General features: G+C 39.2%; 2 protein-coding genes across 2 annotated transcripts in view; one reads left to right on the forward strand and one right to left on the reverse strand.

The window, feature by feature from the left end:
• The window catches only part of LOC133517891 (large neutral amino acids transporter small subunit 2), a 41859-nt gene extending 27879 nt beyond the window's left edge, over nt 1-13980 (forward strand). The window contains exons 5-7 of the mRNA XM_061851362.1: nt 3070-3187; nt 9803-10003; nt 10979-13980. Coding sequence (XP_061707346.1) covers nt 3070-3187; nt 9803-10003; nt 10979-11383 — 724 coding nt within the window. The 3' untranslated portion in view covers nt 11384-13980. The remainder of the gene's footprint in view (nt 1-3069; nt 3188-9802; nt 10004-10978) is intronic.
• Nucleotides 13978-15435, reverse strand: LOC133517892 (NADH-ubiquinone oxidoreductase 49 kDa subunit-like). The gene has a single exon (XM_061851363.1). The coding sequence runs from the start codon at nt 15386-15388 to the stop codon at nt 14018-14020; it is 1371 nt and encodes a 456-aa protein (XP_061707347.1). The 5' UTR covers nt 15389-15435; the 3' UTR covers nt 13978-14017.
• Between the last annotated feature and the right edge of the window lie 5419 nt (nt 15436-20854).

Consider the following 20854-nt stretch of genomic DNA (forward strand, 5'->3'; position numbering starts at 1 on the left):
ACATGAGGAAAATACTAATATTTAATTGATTCCATATTTGTAATTGTATTTAGTTATTTTTTATAGTAAAAATTGGGCATGTAAATGTGCCCCTGTGGCCTATTTGCTGAATAAATGTTGGTTTGTTCGTTTGTTTGTAATTGTAAAACAAAATCAAACGAAATGAAATCCAAATGAACGTTATTAAATATTTATCATTGAAATTCCTCATTTAAAAGTCAATTCTACCAGCTAACACAAGGAAACAACAACTAAAAATTTGCATTAAATTACTTTTCACAACTGTGCATGAAATTTAATTTTTTGATTAGTTTTTGAACAATCAAGAGAGCCGTTACGAGCTGGTGTGGCGAAAAAATATTTAGTAGGTACAAGGTACCTATGCAAATATTGCACACAATGTTAACTATGGAAAATTGATATTCTTATAGTTGGTTATCGTTATTCTGGAATTAATTACTTGTGCAGTTTTTGTAGATTCTTGTTTTCGTTGAAAAACAGGTTGAGTTTATTCCGCTATTTATACAATACCTTACATAGGTAAAAATAACGCTTAACAGATCAAAATAGTTTTATTCCCACTGAAACTTCAAGTCCTCTTATCGTCGTTACGAGTTGGCATGCCCAGCGAGCTTGTAGCTTGTACGATTTAAATGTAGGTAAAGCCGTCAGGTACAATTTAAAATAAAGGTATAGGTAGGTATCTAATTGGAAAAACGGGGAAAAACCCTTTCGGTGGTCAAACGAACTCACACTGCGTACTGGTATCATAACATTAAGTTAATGTGTGAGTGACATTTTTGTAAATGTATTTACTAATAAATTATAATTTAATTATAATACATTTAATACAGAATAATTTCTTGTAAACCATTGTGTGATTTTCCTGTTAAGAAAAGAGTTACTTAACGGTCGTAACGCTTTTTGTTTTTTATTCAAAATGACGTTCATAGTAAAATAAATAAAAAAGTAATGAATAAAATAAATAAATAAATATTATAGGACATTATTACACAAATTGACTAAGTCCCACGGTAAGCTCAATAAGGCTTGTGTTGAGGGTACTTAGACAACGATATATATAATATATAAATATTTATAAATACTTAAATACATAGAAAACACCCATGACTCAGGAACAAATATCCATGCTCATCACACGAATACATGCCCTTACCAGGATTTGAACCTGGGACCATCAGCTTCGTTGGCAGGGTCACTACCCACTAGGCCAAACCGGTCGTCAAATATAAGGAAGTTTTAACAAATAGCAGTGTTTGTGCAAAGACTCGACTCGACTCGTTCGACTTTTAAATTCTTTGAAGTAGATCCCTCGAGAGATTCTCAAACAAGCCTAAGTGCGTTCCTCTGTTCAAAAGCAGAGGCTTTTCAGTATTAAATGTAGGTTTCGTTGGACATCCATTAGTAAAATAATACCGGTATTAAGTTATTTACCAGGACAATCATGATTCCATTAATTTACTTAACTACACATATTTGACAAAAATAATATATTTTTAGATTTTTTTAGTAATTAACAAAGTTTGGTGACTCTAACTTAGGTATTTCTGACTGATACCTTACCAATCAAATCCCTTTCAAATAGTTGAAAATCTGAAATCCGGACATAGTTACCCCGCTATCAGTTAATTAAAACCGGTGAAAGTTTTCACCCTCAACCCGGATTACTCTTGATCATCGGTGGAAACTTATTCAGTGAAAGCTGGCCCTGAAAAGTGATCGTGAATGCACATACCACGTTATGTAGGTATATAATAAACATTTACCTAAAGGGCAACCGTGACTTGATACAATTTCATGATATAGGTACAAAGAACTGAAACAAATAAGGAAATCATATTCCTGCTGTAATTAAGGGTCAGTTATTCAGACGATTTTCTTTAACTCAGCGATATTAAATCGAGAAAGATATATTATGACTGCGGGTAGTGTAATGTCCATTCCAGAGTCATTCCAATCGCTTAACGGTCACCGGCGAAGTGCCACGAAGCTGCCGGACTTCGCTCGATATGTCGGGCGACATCATATGTAAGATGCGCAATGTCGCCCGACATCTCGAGCGTAGTCCGGCAACGTCGCAGCACTTCATCTGACGTCGCTGGCGAAACATGTCGTGGGACAACTGTCCCTTCTTTAGATGGCGGGCAACCGTCAAACGTCACTGACACGCACATAATCGATAGACGCAATATGTAATAATATGATCATAGTTGGCGTTTACATTTTATGCGTTGGCCTTCGGTTCGGTCACATTATACCATAGATATAAGAAGTCAGACACGCGCCACGCCACGCCTCCGCCAGATATCTAGTACCTTCTATGATCTGAGCATTATACATATGGGGAGATGGCAACATAAGACGTCAACTGGAGAGTTGGAGACCAAGGTTTTAGTTGAAGTCTCGTTATACTGGCTGGTCCTTCACTCGCTCTTGCAACCAATCAGAATACACGGCATGAACACTCGTCCTATTACATGTATTATTCATAGCGTTTATCTCGCACTATTCGCTGGGAGCCATTTCCACATCCAGCCTCGATAGTGTGAACTAGGCGATTTATTAACAATTCAAATAACGGAATAGCACGAAACATTTACGCAGGTATTGGAAAAAAAATATATGTCTCAAACCAGGCCTATTTTAACTTAAATATTACTTACTACCTATTACTGAATAATCTCATTTTGATACTTATAGGTACATATGTTTATGCAATGTGTAGTGCATCTTGCTAAAGTAATTACTTATTAGTAAATTCGAGGTGTGCTCCGAATAACTTTGATACCTAATTCATTTTACGTACGAGTACACAGAGAGTTAAACTAGTTTATAAATTATTATTTATTAAATTGTACGAATTGTAGCCAAAACTGCAGCTTCCTTAATTTTAACATAAACATAGATAAATAGGTATCTAGATATTACGAGTAAGTCATAAACCCGACGCTATTCAGAAGTCTATTGTTACGCCTCCACGTCACTAGCGAGCCATAAAAGTCGTGATATTTTTATGATCTATGCTCAAGTATGTGCTTTATGTTTCAGGAACCTGCCGCGGGCGATATGGATTGCCATGCCCATGGTTACCATCATCTATGCGTTGGCCAACGTCGCCTACTTTGCCGTCGTTAGCAAGGATGAGATGAAGTTTGCCGTAGCTGTGGTAAGTAACGTAATAGATGGAGCACAAGTTTAGTAACACATACTGCATTCGCTAAGGAAAAGGGTGGGGATGCATTGCATTAAGTCTATCTCTCTGATTTATTAGTCTTATGGCCTGAGGTTGATAACAACTGTATTAAAGATGGACGGTGGTAAGAGTATTTTCAGCGGTAGAATAGAACCCTCACTCATTCGTGTACCGAACAAAACGTAGTGTCTCCTTATTTTAAAGGTTGAGTAGGATCTAGATCTAGGATCATCCACGATTCGTACAGCGCACCTTTGGATCTGGTCAAAGCCTAGCTGGTATCCAGGTGGTTAGTCTCTGCCAAAGATACTCCATACGGGGTCTGACTTGTGGTTTGTAATAGCAATAATGTAATAGCATTAGTCGCCCCGGAGTAAGATATCGCTTGAATCGCTTCGCCTTATTGAGCATACTGAGCTTTTTGGACGCCAGCCCGGCTTTCTCTTCCAGGCATTTGTTCATTAATCAGTGAAGAATTCTTTACTAGTTTTCACCACTAAACACGCACTGCTGTAATGCAACATCTGCGTGGGGTGTAAGGTCAGTCGCGTAATAAAAATGCGGACGTCGCTTTCAGTTTATTATTAGTGCAATAAAGTTACACGTCAACGTCATGACGTTGATTGATATTGCAATAAGTATTAAGAGAGGTATGGGCATTGTGAATGTCATCTCGCTTTGTGTGGTAGGGCACAGCACAGCGGATGTTATTCCAGATTTAGAGCAGAGCCCAACTGGGGAAGTACCTCCACCTCACAGAAAACCGCAGTCAAATAACACTAGACCCTACTCATAGTGTTGTGTTCCTGCCGGTGAGTAGGGTTGCCAGAGCTCAACGAGGGGGAGGGGGGTTTAGGGTCGGCAACGCGCATGTAACTCCTCTGGAGTTGCAGGCGTACATAGGCTACGGAAACTGCTTACCATCAGGCGGGCCGTATGCTTGTTTGCCACCGACGTAGTATAAAAAAAAAAGTGAGTTATTTAACCTTATAATTTTGCCATGTCGGCTTTATAAAGGTAGAGTATTTTTATTGAAGCCGTCTACCTAGTTTTTTTTTATAGGTATATACTTATACGACGTTGGTGGCAAACATGCATACTTTATCTCCCGCCTGATGGTAAGCGTTCACTACGTGCGCGTTGCGTTGCTGACCCTTTAAAATCCTGTAAACTTCTTTTAAAAAGCACATACCGTTGGTACAGTCACCATCAGATATATTGGAGCGGCCACAGCGGCGACGGAGGTGTTCATAAATATCTGAACACCTCTCTACTGTCAAGACGTTAGGGAAGTGTTTCGATATTTTTGAGCACCTCGGCCGCTCGGATATATCTGATGGTAACTGTAGGTACAGAGTTTATTTATAAAGCATATTATGAGACAATAATAGAGTTATAGGGCGGAAAATGCCCAATATACCTATGTCATGTAATAACTTATCTTCTTTGTTTTAATAATAACTCTGTTGCAGAACCCAGTTAATAATAAATTGATAATAGAGATATGATCTGTCAGCGTTTATTACACCGCGCTTAATTTATAGTTGCTAGGTACTTTACATTATCTGCGAACACGTGGAGTTATTTACATATTGTGGGTCTATTCTCGAATGTGCTACGACAAAATAAATGTTGTCTCGTGGAAAGGAACAGTACGGAATTTTCTTGTTGATACGTCAACTCGTACGGCAGATCGAACTCGTCTTCTTGCCACTGCGGATTGGGAGTCGGGTCTGTGGTTGCAAGCTCTTGCTTTGACGACCAGTTTGGCCTAGTGGATAGTGACCCTGCCTACGAAGCCGATGGTTCCGGGTTCACATCCTGGTAAGGGCATTTATTCGTGTGATGAGCATGGATATTTGTTCCTGAGTCATGGGTGTTTTCTATGTATTTAAGTATTTATAAATATTTATATATTATATATATCGTTGCCTAAGTACCTTCAACACAAGCCTTATTGAGCTTACTGTGGGACTTAGTCAATTTGTGTAATAATGTTCTATAATATTTATTTATTATTATTTATTTATTTATAAGCTCTACCCTCGCCATCCATATTAGGCACCCTAATACGAGTAGACAGAAACTCCACATTTCGACTGGTGGCTTATTTGCATTTAGGAACTATTAAGTCCCCCATCGCTGGCTCTGTGGTTGCTCTGGACAGATAGAGGAGTAGATATATCATGGGCTTTCTTGTGGCAGAAGCGCCGGCGGCATACCCCGACACGCCAGCATCAACGATGTCATCCGAAGGGCCTTGTGAGTGTTAAAATTCCGGGCGTTTCCGAGCCCGTCGGTTTGGCAAGGGACGATGGTAAGAGGCCCGACGGTATGACTCTGGTGCCTTGGAAGTTGGGACGGCCTCTAGTTTGGGATGTCACATGCGTTGACACCCTAGTGCTATCCCACCTTCCGGGCACCAGCAGTGATGCTGAGCATGCGGCCGAAGACCTCAAACGCCGCAAATACGCCACCCTCGGCAGTAGCTACATTTTCGAGGCTTTTGGGGTCGAAACGCTGGGGCCGTGGGGCCAAGCGCGCGTCGACTCTACAAGGACCGCCGAAGAATGCACCTTATAGATGCCACAGGTGACCAGAGGGCTGGCACCTATTTTGCTCAAATGATACGCATTGGCATCCAACGTGGGAATACGGCCAGCCTTCTGCGGACACTGCTCATCTGCAGTGACTTGGGGGACGTTTTTAGGGTTCCGTAGCCAAATGGCAATCAATCATCAATCAATCAATCAATCAATCAATCATTTATTTCTGAGAATATGGTACAATGTTGGTGAGTAGAGGGTGTTAGGTCAGCATATTCTGCCGGCATGCATCGGCGTAGAAATATTCAGGTACCTACAATAGTCTATACAAATATACAATATAATTATAAAATTTAAAAATTCAGAAACTAAATAATAACATTTTCATGCCAGCAGCTCGAACAAGGGTTATTTGCTGCTTAAAAAATTATTATTAATTATTATTTTTATTAAAGAAATCATTTAATGAATAGTAACATTCTTCGATTAACCATGTCTTAAGATTAGTATAAAATGTATGTCCAACTAAACTAGTAATAGATTTCGGCACTGTATTATAAATTTTGCTTAGCATATAATAGGAATTCTTTTTAAATAGGCTCAATTTTGCTACTGGCATGTTCAGAGGTTTTTGTGTAATTGTTCGCTTATTATTGTTGTCTTTAATCAGAAACAGATCCATGTGTTTTTTGACAAAGGTACATGCCTCCAGAATGTATAAACATGTAAGCGTTAGAATCCTGTGTTGTCTAAATATAGGTCTACATGAGTCTAAAGGTTTTAAACCGAATATCGCTCTTATGCAGCGCTTTTGAGCTATAAAAACGTTAGATATGTCAGATGAGTTGCCCCACAATACAATACCATATCTGAGAGCAGAACACACGTATCCGTAATATACTAACAGGGCAATTTTATGTGATGTTACAAGTCTAATTTTTTTTATTGCAAATACAAATTTATTAATTTTGTTGCAGACTGCCTTAACCTGCTCTTTCCATTCACAGTGCTCATCTACATAAAGCCCCAAGAAATTTTGACACTCTACTTTCTCTATTGGTTTCCCATTACATTTAATATTAAGCCTTAGATCTTTTCCCTGTCTGGTACGGAAGTAAATATATTTGGTTTTATCAGTATTGATAGATAGGTTATTTCTTGTTAGCCATTCTACAGTTTCCTCTGAGACGTTATTCACTATATCATTATAATTTCCTACATTTTGGCTTTCTACGATGATGGTTGTGTCATCGGCAAACATAACTGTAGGATGTTGGACTGCACGAGGCAGATCATTAATATAAATAATAAACAATAGGGGTCCTAAAATACTGCCCTGTGGTACCCCGACTTTATTTTCTCTTTTTGAAGAAATAAACTCTTCCATTGTATTTGTTACTTTATTTAATTTAGTTATTTGTGTAACTTGTACACGGTTAGACAAGTAACACTTAATCCAATTCTCTGCAGGACCACGAACACCATAACAATTCAACTTTTTTACCAGTACATTGTGATCTACAAAATCAAATGCCTTGCTCATATCCAGAAAGAGAGCAACAGTTGGCATTTTATTATTAATATTATTTATAACTTTTTTTATTAAAGTAAAAGCGGCTAAGGCTGTAGATTTATTTGGTCTGAAACCATTCTGTTCTATTGCTAATACTTTATTCTTATCTAGAAACTTCTGTAATCGAGCATAGAAGACTTTTTCAAATATCTTGGCTATTACAGGGATCAATGTGACAGGTCTATAATTACCCATGTCCGTTTTTGTTCCTTTTTTATGAAGTGGTTTAACAACAGAGAATTTTAATTTGTTCGGAAATACGCCTTGCTCCAAAGATAAATTTATAATGTGACATAACGGTACCATCAAATGACTAGCTACACTTTTTAAAGCTTTCGTATTTACTTTATCATAGCCAACGGAACTGGTGTTGCGTAATGACATTATTATTTTTAATACCTCCTGAGGGGTCGTGGGTTCTAAAAACATGCTATTTACACTGTTAGGGATAAGGTTACATACATTCTGATTCGTCGCATTGTTACTATTTGTCATATTACTGTCATTATTTGTTAAATTTATAAAATAATTATTGAATGCATTAGCAATGTCAGTTCCATTTCGAATTAAATTGGCATTAAATGCGATTTTATCAATTTGTGGTGAAATCTTAGAATTACCAATTTGTTTATTTACAACATTCCATGTCGCCTTACACTTGTTTTGCGCTTGGCTTATGTACTGATCGTTACAATTTTTCTGAAGTACAAATAAGCACTTTCTTAATATTTTAGAGTAATTGTTATAGGACAGTTTTTCTTCTTCAGTTTTGCTCTTATAATATTTATATCTAAGTGTTCGTTTGGTTTTAAAAACGCATTTGGCAAAAAACGGAACCCTTATAGATTCGTCATGTCCGTCTGTCTGTCCGATTCTGTCACAACCACTTTTTTCCGAAAGTATAAGAGCTATACTGTTAAAACTTAGTAAGTGGATGTATTCTATGAACCGCATTAAGATGTTCACACAAAAATAGAAAAAAAACAATAAATTTTGGGGGTTCCCCATACTTAGAACTGAAACTCAAAAAATATTTTTTCATCAAACCCATACGTGTGGGGTATCTATGGGTAGGTATTCAAAAATGATATTTAGGTTCCTAATATCATTTTTTTCTAAACTGAATAGTTTGCGCGAGAGACACTTCTAAAGTGAAAAAATGTGTGCCCCCCGCCCCCCTGTAACTTCTAAAATAACAGAATGAAAAATCTAAAAAAATATATGATATACATTACCATGCAAACTTCCATCGAAAATTGGTTTGAACGAGATCTAGTGAGTAGTTTTTTTTTAATACGTCACAAAATTTTAAAGTTTTTCATCAAACCCATACGTGTGGGGTATCTATGGATAGGTCTTCAAAAATGATATTTAGGTTCCTAATATAATTTTTTTCTTAACTGAATAGTTTGCGCGAGAGACACTTCCAAAGTGGTAAAATGTGTGTCCAAAGTGGTAAAATGTTGAACAAGATCTAGCAAGTAGATTTTTTTTTAATACGTCTCAAATGGTACGGAACCCTTCATGCGCGAGTCCGACTCGCACTTGGCCGCTTTTTATTTATTTACTTTTAAGTCTATATTATTATTTTCAAGATTATTTATAGTTTACTGTATAATACTGTGAGTTCTCGTTTAAAATAAATGAATTACACCTTGAAGAAAACGGTAGACGATAGATATAGTTTCGTTTCGCGCTTTGCAAATAAAGTGGCATGTTAATAAGCTTCATGTAATAATAATATCAATAAGGGATACAGGGATAGTCGTTGGTTAGTGTAACATTACTTTTTAGAGTAAATTGCCCTTTTTACAAGGGGCCTCTGCGTGTTGTCTTCGCCCCACGTGTCCGAGATTATGTAAAGGACGAACATAATATTAATAATATATTATACTCACTAATGACTTTAGAAAGTAGGTACTTTACTCGATTGATCTTCTCTTATTTTCTCTAGGTCTATTGTAATGTATAGGCGAACAGAACGTTTAAAATCTGAGACGACTCAATAGTACTTATGTAGTCTACAAACTACGGTGTCGTTAAGTTACCTATCTAAGCTAAATCTATTAATTTAACAACTGAGAACCTTGACATTCGGATGTCTTGATACTGATGTATACTCGTATAATATACCTAATATTTTAATGTTGACGTTTTTTTTTTTTTTTATTATTATTATTAACTATTAATTTTGAAACAAGATTTAACACAAAAAGCCACTATTGAAAACCTCTAGGGTTTATGTAATAGTTGGCGAGATCGCGCGGACCGATCCGCGTATGCTTAATACCATTATTACATACTTAGTTATATTTTCCTGTCGAAGCTGTTATTGTATCTATCGTTTAAATATCGGCCTTATGTACGAGACAGTAGAATCAATTTACAACGACAGCTCTTACAGGTGATCAGTAAAGTTAATTTATCTTTAAACATTATCTCTGTACTGTACGTTGTTTCCCTCCTCAGAAATTCGGTGAACGTCTCTTTGGCGCTTGGAGCTGGGTGATCCCCGTGTTCGTGGCTCTGTCGACGTTCGGCGGCGTCAATGGCGTGCTGTTCACGTCCGCCAGGCTGTTCGCCACTGGCGCGCAGGAGGGACACATGCCTGCCTTCTTCTCGCTCTTCCACATAAAGCGCCAGACCCCCATACCGTCGCTCTTATTCACGGTAAGCTTAGCTGACTACGCTAATAATCTGAATATATGGATATGGTATCTGAGGCGTTTTTCATCAATCGGAGCCGTCTAAAGCAATTAAGACGTTTGATTTTAACTCTACCGAATTCCGACCGAAATATAGTATTTTATGCAACAGTTGTATAAGAAGGGTCAAAAAAGGCGAGTGGCGTGAGTTACAATGTGAGCCGGAGCCGAAGGCGTAGGCGAACATTGTGAAGGAATACGCCACGAGATTTTTTTGACCTACTTATACAACGTTGCATACAATATTTTTCCTACGAGTCAACAAAAATAAATCTTAATTTAGGTAAACAAATTACAGCAAAAGTATATAGCCAAGACGCGCGAGCATACCTTGTTACGCGCCCGGCCCGCCCCGGGCCGCGGCCGGCCGGTCGGCGACACCTCCTCGTAACTCATGAGGCCCTGTTACTTGCTACTTGCTAAATTAATTATTTGGACAGTTTTTTCTCAATTTTGGCCACCGTAGCCTACGGAGACTAACAAGCAACGCTAAGCGGTCTTCGTAGTCTATGGGTGTTGCTATATTACGGGTGTCACATGCGTGTTTCTGACTTATGAAGTAATTATTTTTACTATGCAACCAAATGAATATTTTGTAAGTTGGCATCAATGCACTTAGTTTAAAACTGTATTCGTTTTGGTTTTGTTAGGTTGGTAGCCATTAATCGCAGTAACATTATAGCTTATAAAAGCACAAGAGCTTTTATGAGGAATAGACAATATAGACTTTTCTTGAAATCTTTTATGTATGTTCTTATATTCGTGTTAATGAATGCATAAATGACAGATAACAGTAGAGGAGTAGGAAAAAATAATAAATGCATTGTCCCGCAGAATGTCTTCTACACAAACACAACTCTAGTAGACAAAGTCTTCTCTAGTTTTTTTTTGGTTGCTTGACTTTTAGTACAGCATTTAATGAGCCCTTGTATGTTTTCAGTGCCTGTTTTCCCTGCTGATGCTATCGACGAGCAACGTGCTGGCGTTGATCAACTACTTCTCCCAAACGCTGTGGCTGTCCGTGGGCGCGTCCGTGGTGGGCATGCTGTGGCTGCGGCGCGCGCGCCCCGACATCCCGCGCCCCATCCGCGTGCACCTCGCCATCCCGTTCACCTTCCTCATCGCTATCGGGTTCCTAGTCTTCGTCCCGGCCATATACCAACCCAAGGACACGGCCATAGGAGTCGTTCTACTCCTCAGCGGAATACCTGTTTATTACCTCGGCGTCAAATGGCAGTCGAAACCGGAATGTTACCACTCTCTTTCCGGATGCGTTTTAAGGCTTTTCCAAAAATTATGTTCCTGTATTTACGTCGAGTCGAATGAGAAAATGTCACAAGGATGAATGGTACCGTTGAATAATACAATAATTTAAAGGACCAACGATTTATGTACCTTTATGTACGCTTATATGTTATAAATATTGTGGGTACTGTAAAATGAAAAATTTCTGCGATTGTGCTTCCCAATAGGCAAAGGCCCGTCCTTTTAGTAGGTATGTTACGTACCTAAATGAAATGTGTTTTGTCGTAAACCATAGTAACAGTATTTTTTGGTAAACTATTAAACGACAATTCTGTGGCCATAGTGAAAAAGGGTACAAGTCTCTGGCAGTTTAGGTGTATAAGGGCATAAGTGTTACGTGGAACTTACACCCCTTTACACCTGCGCTGCCAGAGACTTGTACCCTTTTTCACTAGGGCCACAGAATTATTCCTTTAAATGACAAATAGCACTATATTGGTACTGCTGTTCAGTCTGATAATTTTTGCTGTAAAAAATAAGTTTATCGTCGTTGTATTGTTTTTATTATAGCAAAGAGAATTTGAAATAGAGGTGGATTTTCAAAGAAAATTTTGTAGCCACAGTAAATTTACTGCCATCTTTCGACACATGATATAGTATCTAAGCACAAGTTTGAACAATGATTTAGATGAGGGGGGCAAAGTGCGCCATACCGTTTAAGTGCGCCTAGCTTTGGTATATCGAAAACTGCTTATAGAATACTGGTAATATTACTAGTAGCTTTCAGTTTTATTAGTAGTAATAATAAGTGTGCGATTAATCGCAGTTACGCAAAGTAAACATGACGATTTAAAAAGTATAGTGTATATAGCGTGAGGTATCGTTGGATACGTCTTAAAACGAATATGGGTCTTCAAGAATTGTTTCGATGACCGTAATACATTCGGAAATAATTTAATCTTCCTGAATGAAAAAAAAATTGTGCCTATTTTAGCTTCTGAACCATGGTCCAAAAATATGAAAAAAATCGTGAAATTAAAGCTTAGTAAAGACATTCAAGGAAAATAGCGAACCTGATCGGTTCAGCCGTTTTTGGGTTTTTCCAAAAAGTCTATTTTGACTTATACCTACGGTAACGACGGAACCCTACACTGAGCATGGCTCGATATGCTATGGCCGTTTTTTTATAAATTATCTTCGGTTTGTTCAATCATGGCAAGTGTTGCCTGTGCTTACGGTATTGTGAATGTACTCGTACATGTAAAATCATTAGGATATATGCTTTTGAGCAGGTGTGTAGCCATTTTACTAGACACACAAAAGTATCTAACTCTTTTCCAGTAGGGCTTAAGATGGTCGGCTCTTTATCATTTGTCACCATGCCTGTCACGTTTTAACAAGTATGTAAGCGCAAAAGTGACGGGTATAGTGACAGGTGATCAAAAAAGGAACCATGCTGCCACTGCAGGCATAGCATACTTTATCAACCACATACGCCCCAATAGAATTTCAACCCTAGCAATCAGAATAAAGGTTAAAATTAAATTACACTTTCGGGAAATTGTGACTTGTCTTCAAATTAGTCATGAGATTAATTGGAATAGGTATATCTGTTTTTTTTTTTAGGAAAACCTTGTAGTTTTGTGCAGCTTGGAAAAGGGTTAAATATAAAATGGGAAACTTTATTTCAAGAGACAACTTATTCGTTAAGTTACCTTAGGATAGGTATAATCCTTACATGATTGCTTATCAGTGCAGTTGCTCTGCACTAAGCCGACATTATCCACTGACAACTCGCAGTAGATGTTGTAGTGTATGTGACTTTTATATTTATGGTGATACTTGTATCTTATGCCTTGGATTGCTCTCTAAATGTTTAAAAGTGTAAGTATACTTACATGTTATACTTACATGTTATACTTAATGTATCGTACATATGTATGCATATTATATCTCTAGATCAAAAGTGTATCAATAATATATGGTCCATGGATGGGAGTAGGACTACTAGTATTGAGTGACTTGTACCGATATTTAAGGACACCAGGTTTGAAAAATATATGTACCTAAGTTATTAATTTTATATACACGTCCAATACCTAGATTAACAAGTACCTTTACAGGTATTAAAATGGGAACTATGCATTCCAAATGTAAGAAATTGTATTCTTGGATGTTTCTATATATTTAATTGTAATGTGTATTCTAGTAAAGTCTGAATATTTAGGTATGCGGAATTTACAAACTATATACTTAGTGTTCTATTATTATTTACTAGTAGCACTATTTTGCAGCTGACCGACCTGTAATGAGGCGTCGTAATTACACTGCTTTCTTGATATTGGTAATATACTTACAAGTATGTAACACAAATATTAAGTATCTCCCTATTTTGTTTAATCGTTCCTCCTAAATTGTATAGTTAAGAATTAAATATGTTGTTTTGTAATTATTTTCTTACTCATTACATTATTATCTTAATCTGCCATTGCAGAAATTCTTACGACGTAGGTGATTTTAGAATTAAACCTACCTGATTTTAGAATTGGTATTTCTATTACCTGTTACGTTAGCAACTCGTTGTAGGTAATATAGCTGCCTACATACTTGTTATTTATTTATAGTAATGATTATGATAAACGCAATAATACAACTGGAAGGAAACAATTTTTGAATAAATTATTTTCACGCAAATATATGCATTATTATTTCCATCATGAAATGTATCTGAGATCTAACGATCAACGTCACCAAAAACTACATCTATGCTAGCGACAATTATAGATATATCGGCTAACATTAGTCCTTTGCCGAAGACCGCGATGCCTGCGAGGTGGGTGTACGAGCTGGGGCGCATTCCCACGCGGTACGGCCGCGACGTGCCGTCCGCCACCATATACAGCCCGAGCTCGCCTTTCGGACACTCAGTCGCCGTATAAGTGTAGCCTGGCGGAACCGGATATCCCTCTGTGCACAACTTAAAGTGATGAATTAGAGACTCCATAGAAGTTTTCATCTCTACTCTACTCGGTAGACAGTATTTCGAATCGTCCGTTTTATATTCGCCCTCAGGCATAGTATCGATGACTTGATTTATAATTCTCAAAGACTGACGAGTCTCTTCCAGGCGACAAAGATGTCGATCGTAAGAATCGCCATACGTTCCCACGGGAACATCGAAATCGTATTGATCGTAACCGTCATATGGATGATTGATTCTTAAATCCCATTTTACACCAGTACAGCGTAACATCGGTCCACTGAAACCTAAATTGATCGCTTCGTGAGCACTATAAGCGCCAATACCTGCCGTTCTAGCATAATATAAGCGATTGCCCGTTACTAGGTCCTCTGTTTCATCTAAACGTTCTCCCATTTTACTACATAACTCATAGACGTCGTCTAGGTACCCGATCGGAAGATCTTGAGACACTCCGCCGACTTTTATGTAAGCGCAGTGAACTCTAGCTCCACATAGTCTTTCGAACAATTCGTATAATTTTTCTCTCTCTTCGCACGTCCAAAAAAAAGGTGTAATACCGCCTGCATCTAAAACAGTGCCGGCTATATTCAGTAAATGATTGGCTACCCGAGTAAGTTCAGTACAGAGTACTCGAATCGCTTTCGCCCTGGGGGGTGCCTCAATATTGGCTAAGGTTTCAACGGCTAAAGCAAAGGTCTGTTCATTTGCAAGAGATGACACGTAGTCTAAGCGATCCATGAAGGGCAAGCTTTGATTATAATGTTTATTTTCCATGAGTTTTTCCGTGGCTCGGTGTAAGAATCCGATATGGGGATCGGCTCTTAACACTGTTTCACCATCCAGTTCGAGGATCAGTCGCAGCACACCGTGTGCAGCTGGATGTTGTGGGCCAAAGTTGATCCACATATTTTTCAATTTTCGTTCTACCGGTGGAAGTCTCCCATGATAGACCGGTTTGTAATATTTCTCCATTTCAGGTGTGCTGTATATAGCTGGACCACTGAACTGCTGCACATACTCCGCATCAGGAAACCATTTGTGCCCGTGAACTGGTGCACTAAACGTAAAGAAGCGAATATTTCGAATATTTTTGAGAAAAGTTACAGATCTAATAACTTTCATTTTGACTGGCGTTACTGTTGTCAACAAGTTGTCAATAAAGATTGAAGGGGTTGTATTCACGTGTTTTATTACATACCTGAATAAAACTGCAGTTGGTATTTTTGGCCAGTGATATACCTAGGTATTTGTAGGTACAATAAAATACAATACTTTTTATTGCACACCTCACATATATAGTTTACAATAAATGTACTTGCAGAAACAAAGACAATTTGATAGAGGTAACAACAGGCGGTCTTATCGCTTAAGAGCGATCTATTTAGCGAGCGATTTATTTAATAAATTTATGAAAACGGTTTGCGGTACATGTGCTTACCTAATGACCAAAGAATATAAAAATAATGTGGTGAACCTCTTTACTCACAGCATTTATTATTTTTCTATCTTACATGCCGAATTCATATTGTCATTCACATACGTCATGTTTTGCTAATTAAAACCTACAGATAAGGTTTTGTCTATTATTTCAATTTAATTAGCAAAAGAAACGACTAATTACGAATGGAAAAATATCTACGCCCTGAGCGGTTTGAAGGAGACCCATCGCAAAGCACCGCGGCTGCAGAATGGGAACATTGGAAGAAGACTTTCAACAACTTCCTTGCAGTGCAAATTCTCTCTTCCGATCAGGTCAAGCTAAATATATTAATCAATCACCTATCTCCAAATGTCTATAACTACATAAGCGAGTGTCAAACTTACGAACAAGCTATACACGTACTAGACGGGATTTACGTAAAACCAAAGAACATTCTCTACGCGCGACATGCTCTCGCTACACGAAAGCAAAACAGTGGAGAGACAATAGACACTTATATTCAATCCCTGAAACAATTATCTAAAGACTGTGACTTCACTGCCGTCGATAGCAATACAAACCGGGACGACAATATCCGTGATGCCTTCATAGCAGGAATCTCTTCAACTAAAATAAGAGAAAGGCTTCTTGAGAACCTGAGCCTAACATTGGATGAAGCGCACAACCAAGCTCGCTCCCTAGAGATGGCAGAAGTCAACACATTACATTACAACAACACCCCTGTGAATGCGACTATTGAAAACATACGGAATACTGCTGGCCCAAGCGAAAACTCTTCCGCTGCCACGCCAGCCTTGTCGTATCGCTCGAATAGAAAATGTTTCTTCTGCGGAGGACGTGTACATCTACGCAAGACCTGCCCCGCATTCGATGCTTCTTGTCAGCTTTGCAATAAGAAAGGACATTTCGCTAACGTTTGTCGTAGCAAGAATCAAACCAGCGCTGCAATACCTGATACGAATAACGTCAGTGCCAGTATCGTCGCTGCATCGCCATCGTCGTTACGCAGAACAACGGTACCTACGTACATCAACGGTATCAAAGCTGAAGTATTGCTAGATACTGGCAGTGCCAAGAGCTTTATGGATTCTAAATTTGCCAAGTTATGTTCCTTGACAAGTAAGCCCAGCCAGCAGACAATATCCATGGCCTCTTTAACTCATAGTTCGCCAGTTGCAGGAGAAATAAGTATCGATCTTACATTGGGCAAGCATTCATATGAGGACGTACGGCTACTGCTAGTAGAATATCTGTGTTCAGACGTCATTATAGGCCTCGACGTATTGGCTCAACATTCTTCTATCGAGTTCGAGTTTGGCGGCCCGAGAGAACCCTTAGTTGTCTGCAATGTGGCTGTAGCGTCCGTTCCTGCAGTACCTTTATTTGCAAACCTAACTCCTGGATACAAACCGATTGCCATCAAGTCACGACGGTACAGTGATGACGATCGACGCTTTATTGAGGAGGAGATAAATAATCTTTTAAAGGAAGGTATTATTGAAGAAAGCAGGTCACCGTGGCGAGCGCAGGTACTAATTACGAAGTCTACAACCCATAAGAAACGTCTTGTAGTCGACTACTCAAGAACTATTAATCAATATACTGAACTAGATGCTTACCCGCTTCCCTCCATTGAAGAATTAATTTCAAAAGTAGCCAAATACTCCGTCTTCAGCGCTATAGATTTGAAGAGTGCCTACCACCAGGTGCCAATTTTGCCAGAGGAGAGACATTTTACTGCGTTCGAAGCTGCCGGAAATCTTTACCAATTCCGACGTATCCCTTTTGGTGTTACCAATGGTGTTTCTAGCTTCCAGAGAACCATAGATTGGCTTATTCGGACAGAAAATCTAGCAGGCACATTTGCCTATCTCGACGATATAACAATATGTGGCAAGTCACCTGAAGAGCATGATACAAATTTGCAAAACTTTCTAACAGCTGCTAAAAAGTACGGTCTGACACTCAATGAAACCAAATCTACTTTTAAACAATCTGCCATTAATATACTTGGCTATACGATTGCTAATAATGTTATCAAACCGGACAACGCCAGATTAGAGCCTCTTTTAAAGCTACCTCCTCCGCATGACTTGCCCAGTATGCGCAGAGCCCTGGGCATGTTCGCTCACTACTCTAAGTGGATACCAAACTTCTCCGAAAAAGTACACGAGCTAGCAAAAACGAAGACATTTCCACTAACTAACACTATGATCAAAGATTTCGAAGATCTCAAGAAGTATATAGTAAAGTCCTGTGTTCATGCCATTGACGACAACGTTCCATTTACGGTTGAGACGGATGCATCGGAGCACTCAATTGCAGCGACGCTTTCACAGGCTGGCAGGCCTGTAGCATTCTATTCGAGAACGCTCAATCAAAGTGAACAGAACCATTCGGCGATCGAGAAAGAAGCTTACGCAATCGTTGAATCCTTGAAGAAATGGCGGCATTTTCTCATCGGGAAGCTATTTCTGCTAATTACTGATCAGCGTTCTGTTTCCTTTATGTTTGACAAGAAACACACCAGTAAAATCAAAAATGAGAAAATCCAGCGCTGGCGCCTGGAGCTGTCACCATACAAATATGACATTGTGTACAGACCCGGCACGCAGAACCATGTAGCGGATGCTCTCTCCCGTGTCTGCGCCATCGTCAATACACCTGCGGAGCTGCAATCTCTCCATGAAGCTCTCTGTCACCCCGGAGTGACAAGAATGGCACATTGGGTTCGTTCCAAAAACTTGGTATATTCCACTGAAGAAATAAGGAACATGACGAACCAATGTCGCATCTGCTCAGAAGTTAAGCCTAGATTCTCTAAACCAGATCCACAAAATAGACTCATAAAAGCTGTAGCGCCATTTGAAAGACTGAGCATGGATTTTAAAGGACCTGTACCATCCAGTTCCAGATCAAGCAACAAATACATTTTAACAGTGATCGATGAGTATTCCCGATTTCCGTTTGCTTTTCCATGCTCTGACATAAGCGCCAAAACTGTTATTAAACATTTAGACAGCATTTTTAGTATGTTTGGCATGCCAGCCTACATACACTCCGATCGAGGGACATCTTTCTTGTCGGCAGAGGTGAAGGACTTTTTCAACTCCAGAGGAGTAGCAACAAGTCGTACAACGCCATACAATCCGCAAGGAAATGGTCAAGTTGAGAAACTGAATTCTACCCTGTGGAAATCTATTCAGCTAGCGCTGAAGTCTCGAAACCTACCAATAGAATGTTGGGAGGATGTTCTTCCACAAGCGTTGCATTCGATACGTTCGCTGCTATGCACAACTACGAACTGCACGCCACACGAGAGGATGTTCCGCCATCCGCGAAAATCAGCAAACGGAGAATCAATTCCGACATGGCTAACTAGCTCGAACAAGGTTCTTATGCGACGATTTGATCGAAAATCGAAGTACCAACCGTTAGTAGAAGAAGTGGAGGTATTAGAAACCAACCCCACTTATTCATACGTACGGACTGAAGATGGACGAGAGACGACTGTGTCCAATCGTCACCTAGCTCCTCTCGGGTGCTGTGATAACGGTGACAACGAGTATGTAGCCGTTCGCTACTCCGTCGTCGCAGTCGCCATCCGAAACTCTGCAAGAAATGCCAGAGCCACCGAGCCCTGATAGAAATGAACCCACAGGTGCGGAACAACCCCGGAGGTCCGGCAGAATCCGGAATTCGCCTAAGTATTTATCCGATTATATCTGGCCCGGGTGAATGTGGTGAACCTCTTTACTCACAGCATTTATTATTTTTCTATCTTACATGCCGAATTCATATTGTCATTCACATACGTCATGTTTTGCTAATTAAAACCTACAGATAAGGTTTTGTCTATTATTTCAAATACCTACTTACTTCGTGCTCACTTCATGACCAAAACCAAGCAAAAGGCACTATAACGGCAGGTATGAGTATAGTACATAGAGGTAAAATAAGTACTTATAGAGATGTATGAAAAGGTAGAGCCGGCAGATGCCCGAACGAGATGCTCTTATGGGACTTTCGGTAAGAGTAGCAGAGAAAGCGCTATGATTGTTTGTCTTTGTCACAGTATTTTTAATTACTTACCGTAAATTTTAGTAAGGCTTATGGTGGGCAACAAATAATAACCCGACCAAATTACGTAGGTCGTTTTTGGTTTGTTGACAGGAATGTTAAAACGTGTTTTTAAACTTAGGCGCATTGCATATGTTCTGTCCCTCACGGGCGCACCCGTATAGCAAATCTAGTTGATCCTACCAGGCTACAATACTATAGATAGTATGAGTGCTTTTTGTACTGCCATCTGTACGTTCATTACTGAGAGTTCAGGGGGCCTACCGCGAAAACCGAAATTCGCAAATTGCGGGGATCTTTCTCTATTACTCTGACGAAGACGTAATTAGAGTGAAAGAGATAAATGCCCGCAATAGGGTTGTTTCCATCTATAAATCTTAGGGCAGAATTGTATCCCAATAAATCCTTTTGGATTATAAGAACATGTTAAACTACTTTTAGGGGACCTGTAATGACGATATTTTTGTAAATATTGAATTTAAAATATCTTTTGGCACTCAAAACGTCATTGAAGATTCTGATGACGTCACAACTCTCGGATTGACACTGTTGACAGTTGACAGTTCGTATCTTCTACGTTTGTATGTAGTTATGTGTCAAACCGTAAACTGTGACGTCACACAATTTTCAAAGAGCGTTTTGGACGCGAAAGCATCTGTCAAAATATATTTTGTTAATTTAACATATTTAAAGCCGTTTTTAGTATAAAAGTTGAATTTTAGGGAAACTTTTAGTTAATATAGAACGTAATACAAGCGTTTCAAAAAATTGGAAACAACCCTATTGACGAACTTCGATTTTTGTGGTAGGCCCCCAGTAGTGTGATTCGGGAGCATTCTTCGTTAAGGGCCCACCACACTCGTGCGCGAATCGAGGCGCGAAGCCGCGAACGCGAGTGTGGATGGCCCTCGCGTCGATTTCGCAGATTGTTCACGCATTCGCGCCTTATTCCCCGTTTTTTGTCAGTATTTGGCCCGCGTCAAAGGAGACGCGAAGCGCGAACTTGCAAGAATCCACACTCGCAATTGCTTCGAGCCGCGATTCGCTCACGAGTCGGTTAATCTGTT

This window comes from Cydia pomonella, chromosome 5 (genome assembly GCF_033807575.1).
Source record: "Cydia pomonella isolate Wapato2018A chromosome 5, ilCydPomo1, whole genome shotgun sequence".
NCBI lineage: Eukaryota > Metazoa > Arthropoda > Insecta > Lepidoptera > Tortricidae > Cydia > Cydia pomonella.

Bases quoted from the DNA above. Each gene is read 5' to 3' on its own strand.
- LOC133517892 (XM_061851363.1), bottom strand. From the start codon at position 15,388: ATGAAAGTTATTAGATCTGTAACTTTTCTCAAAAATATTCGAAATATT.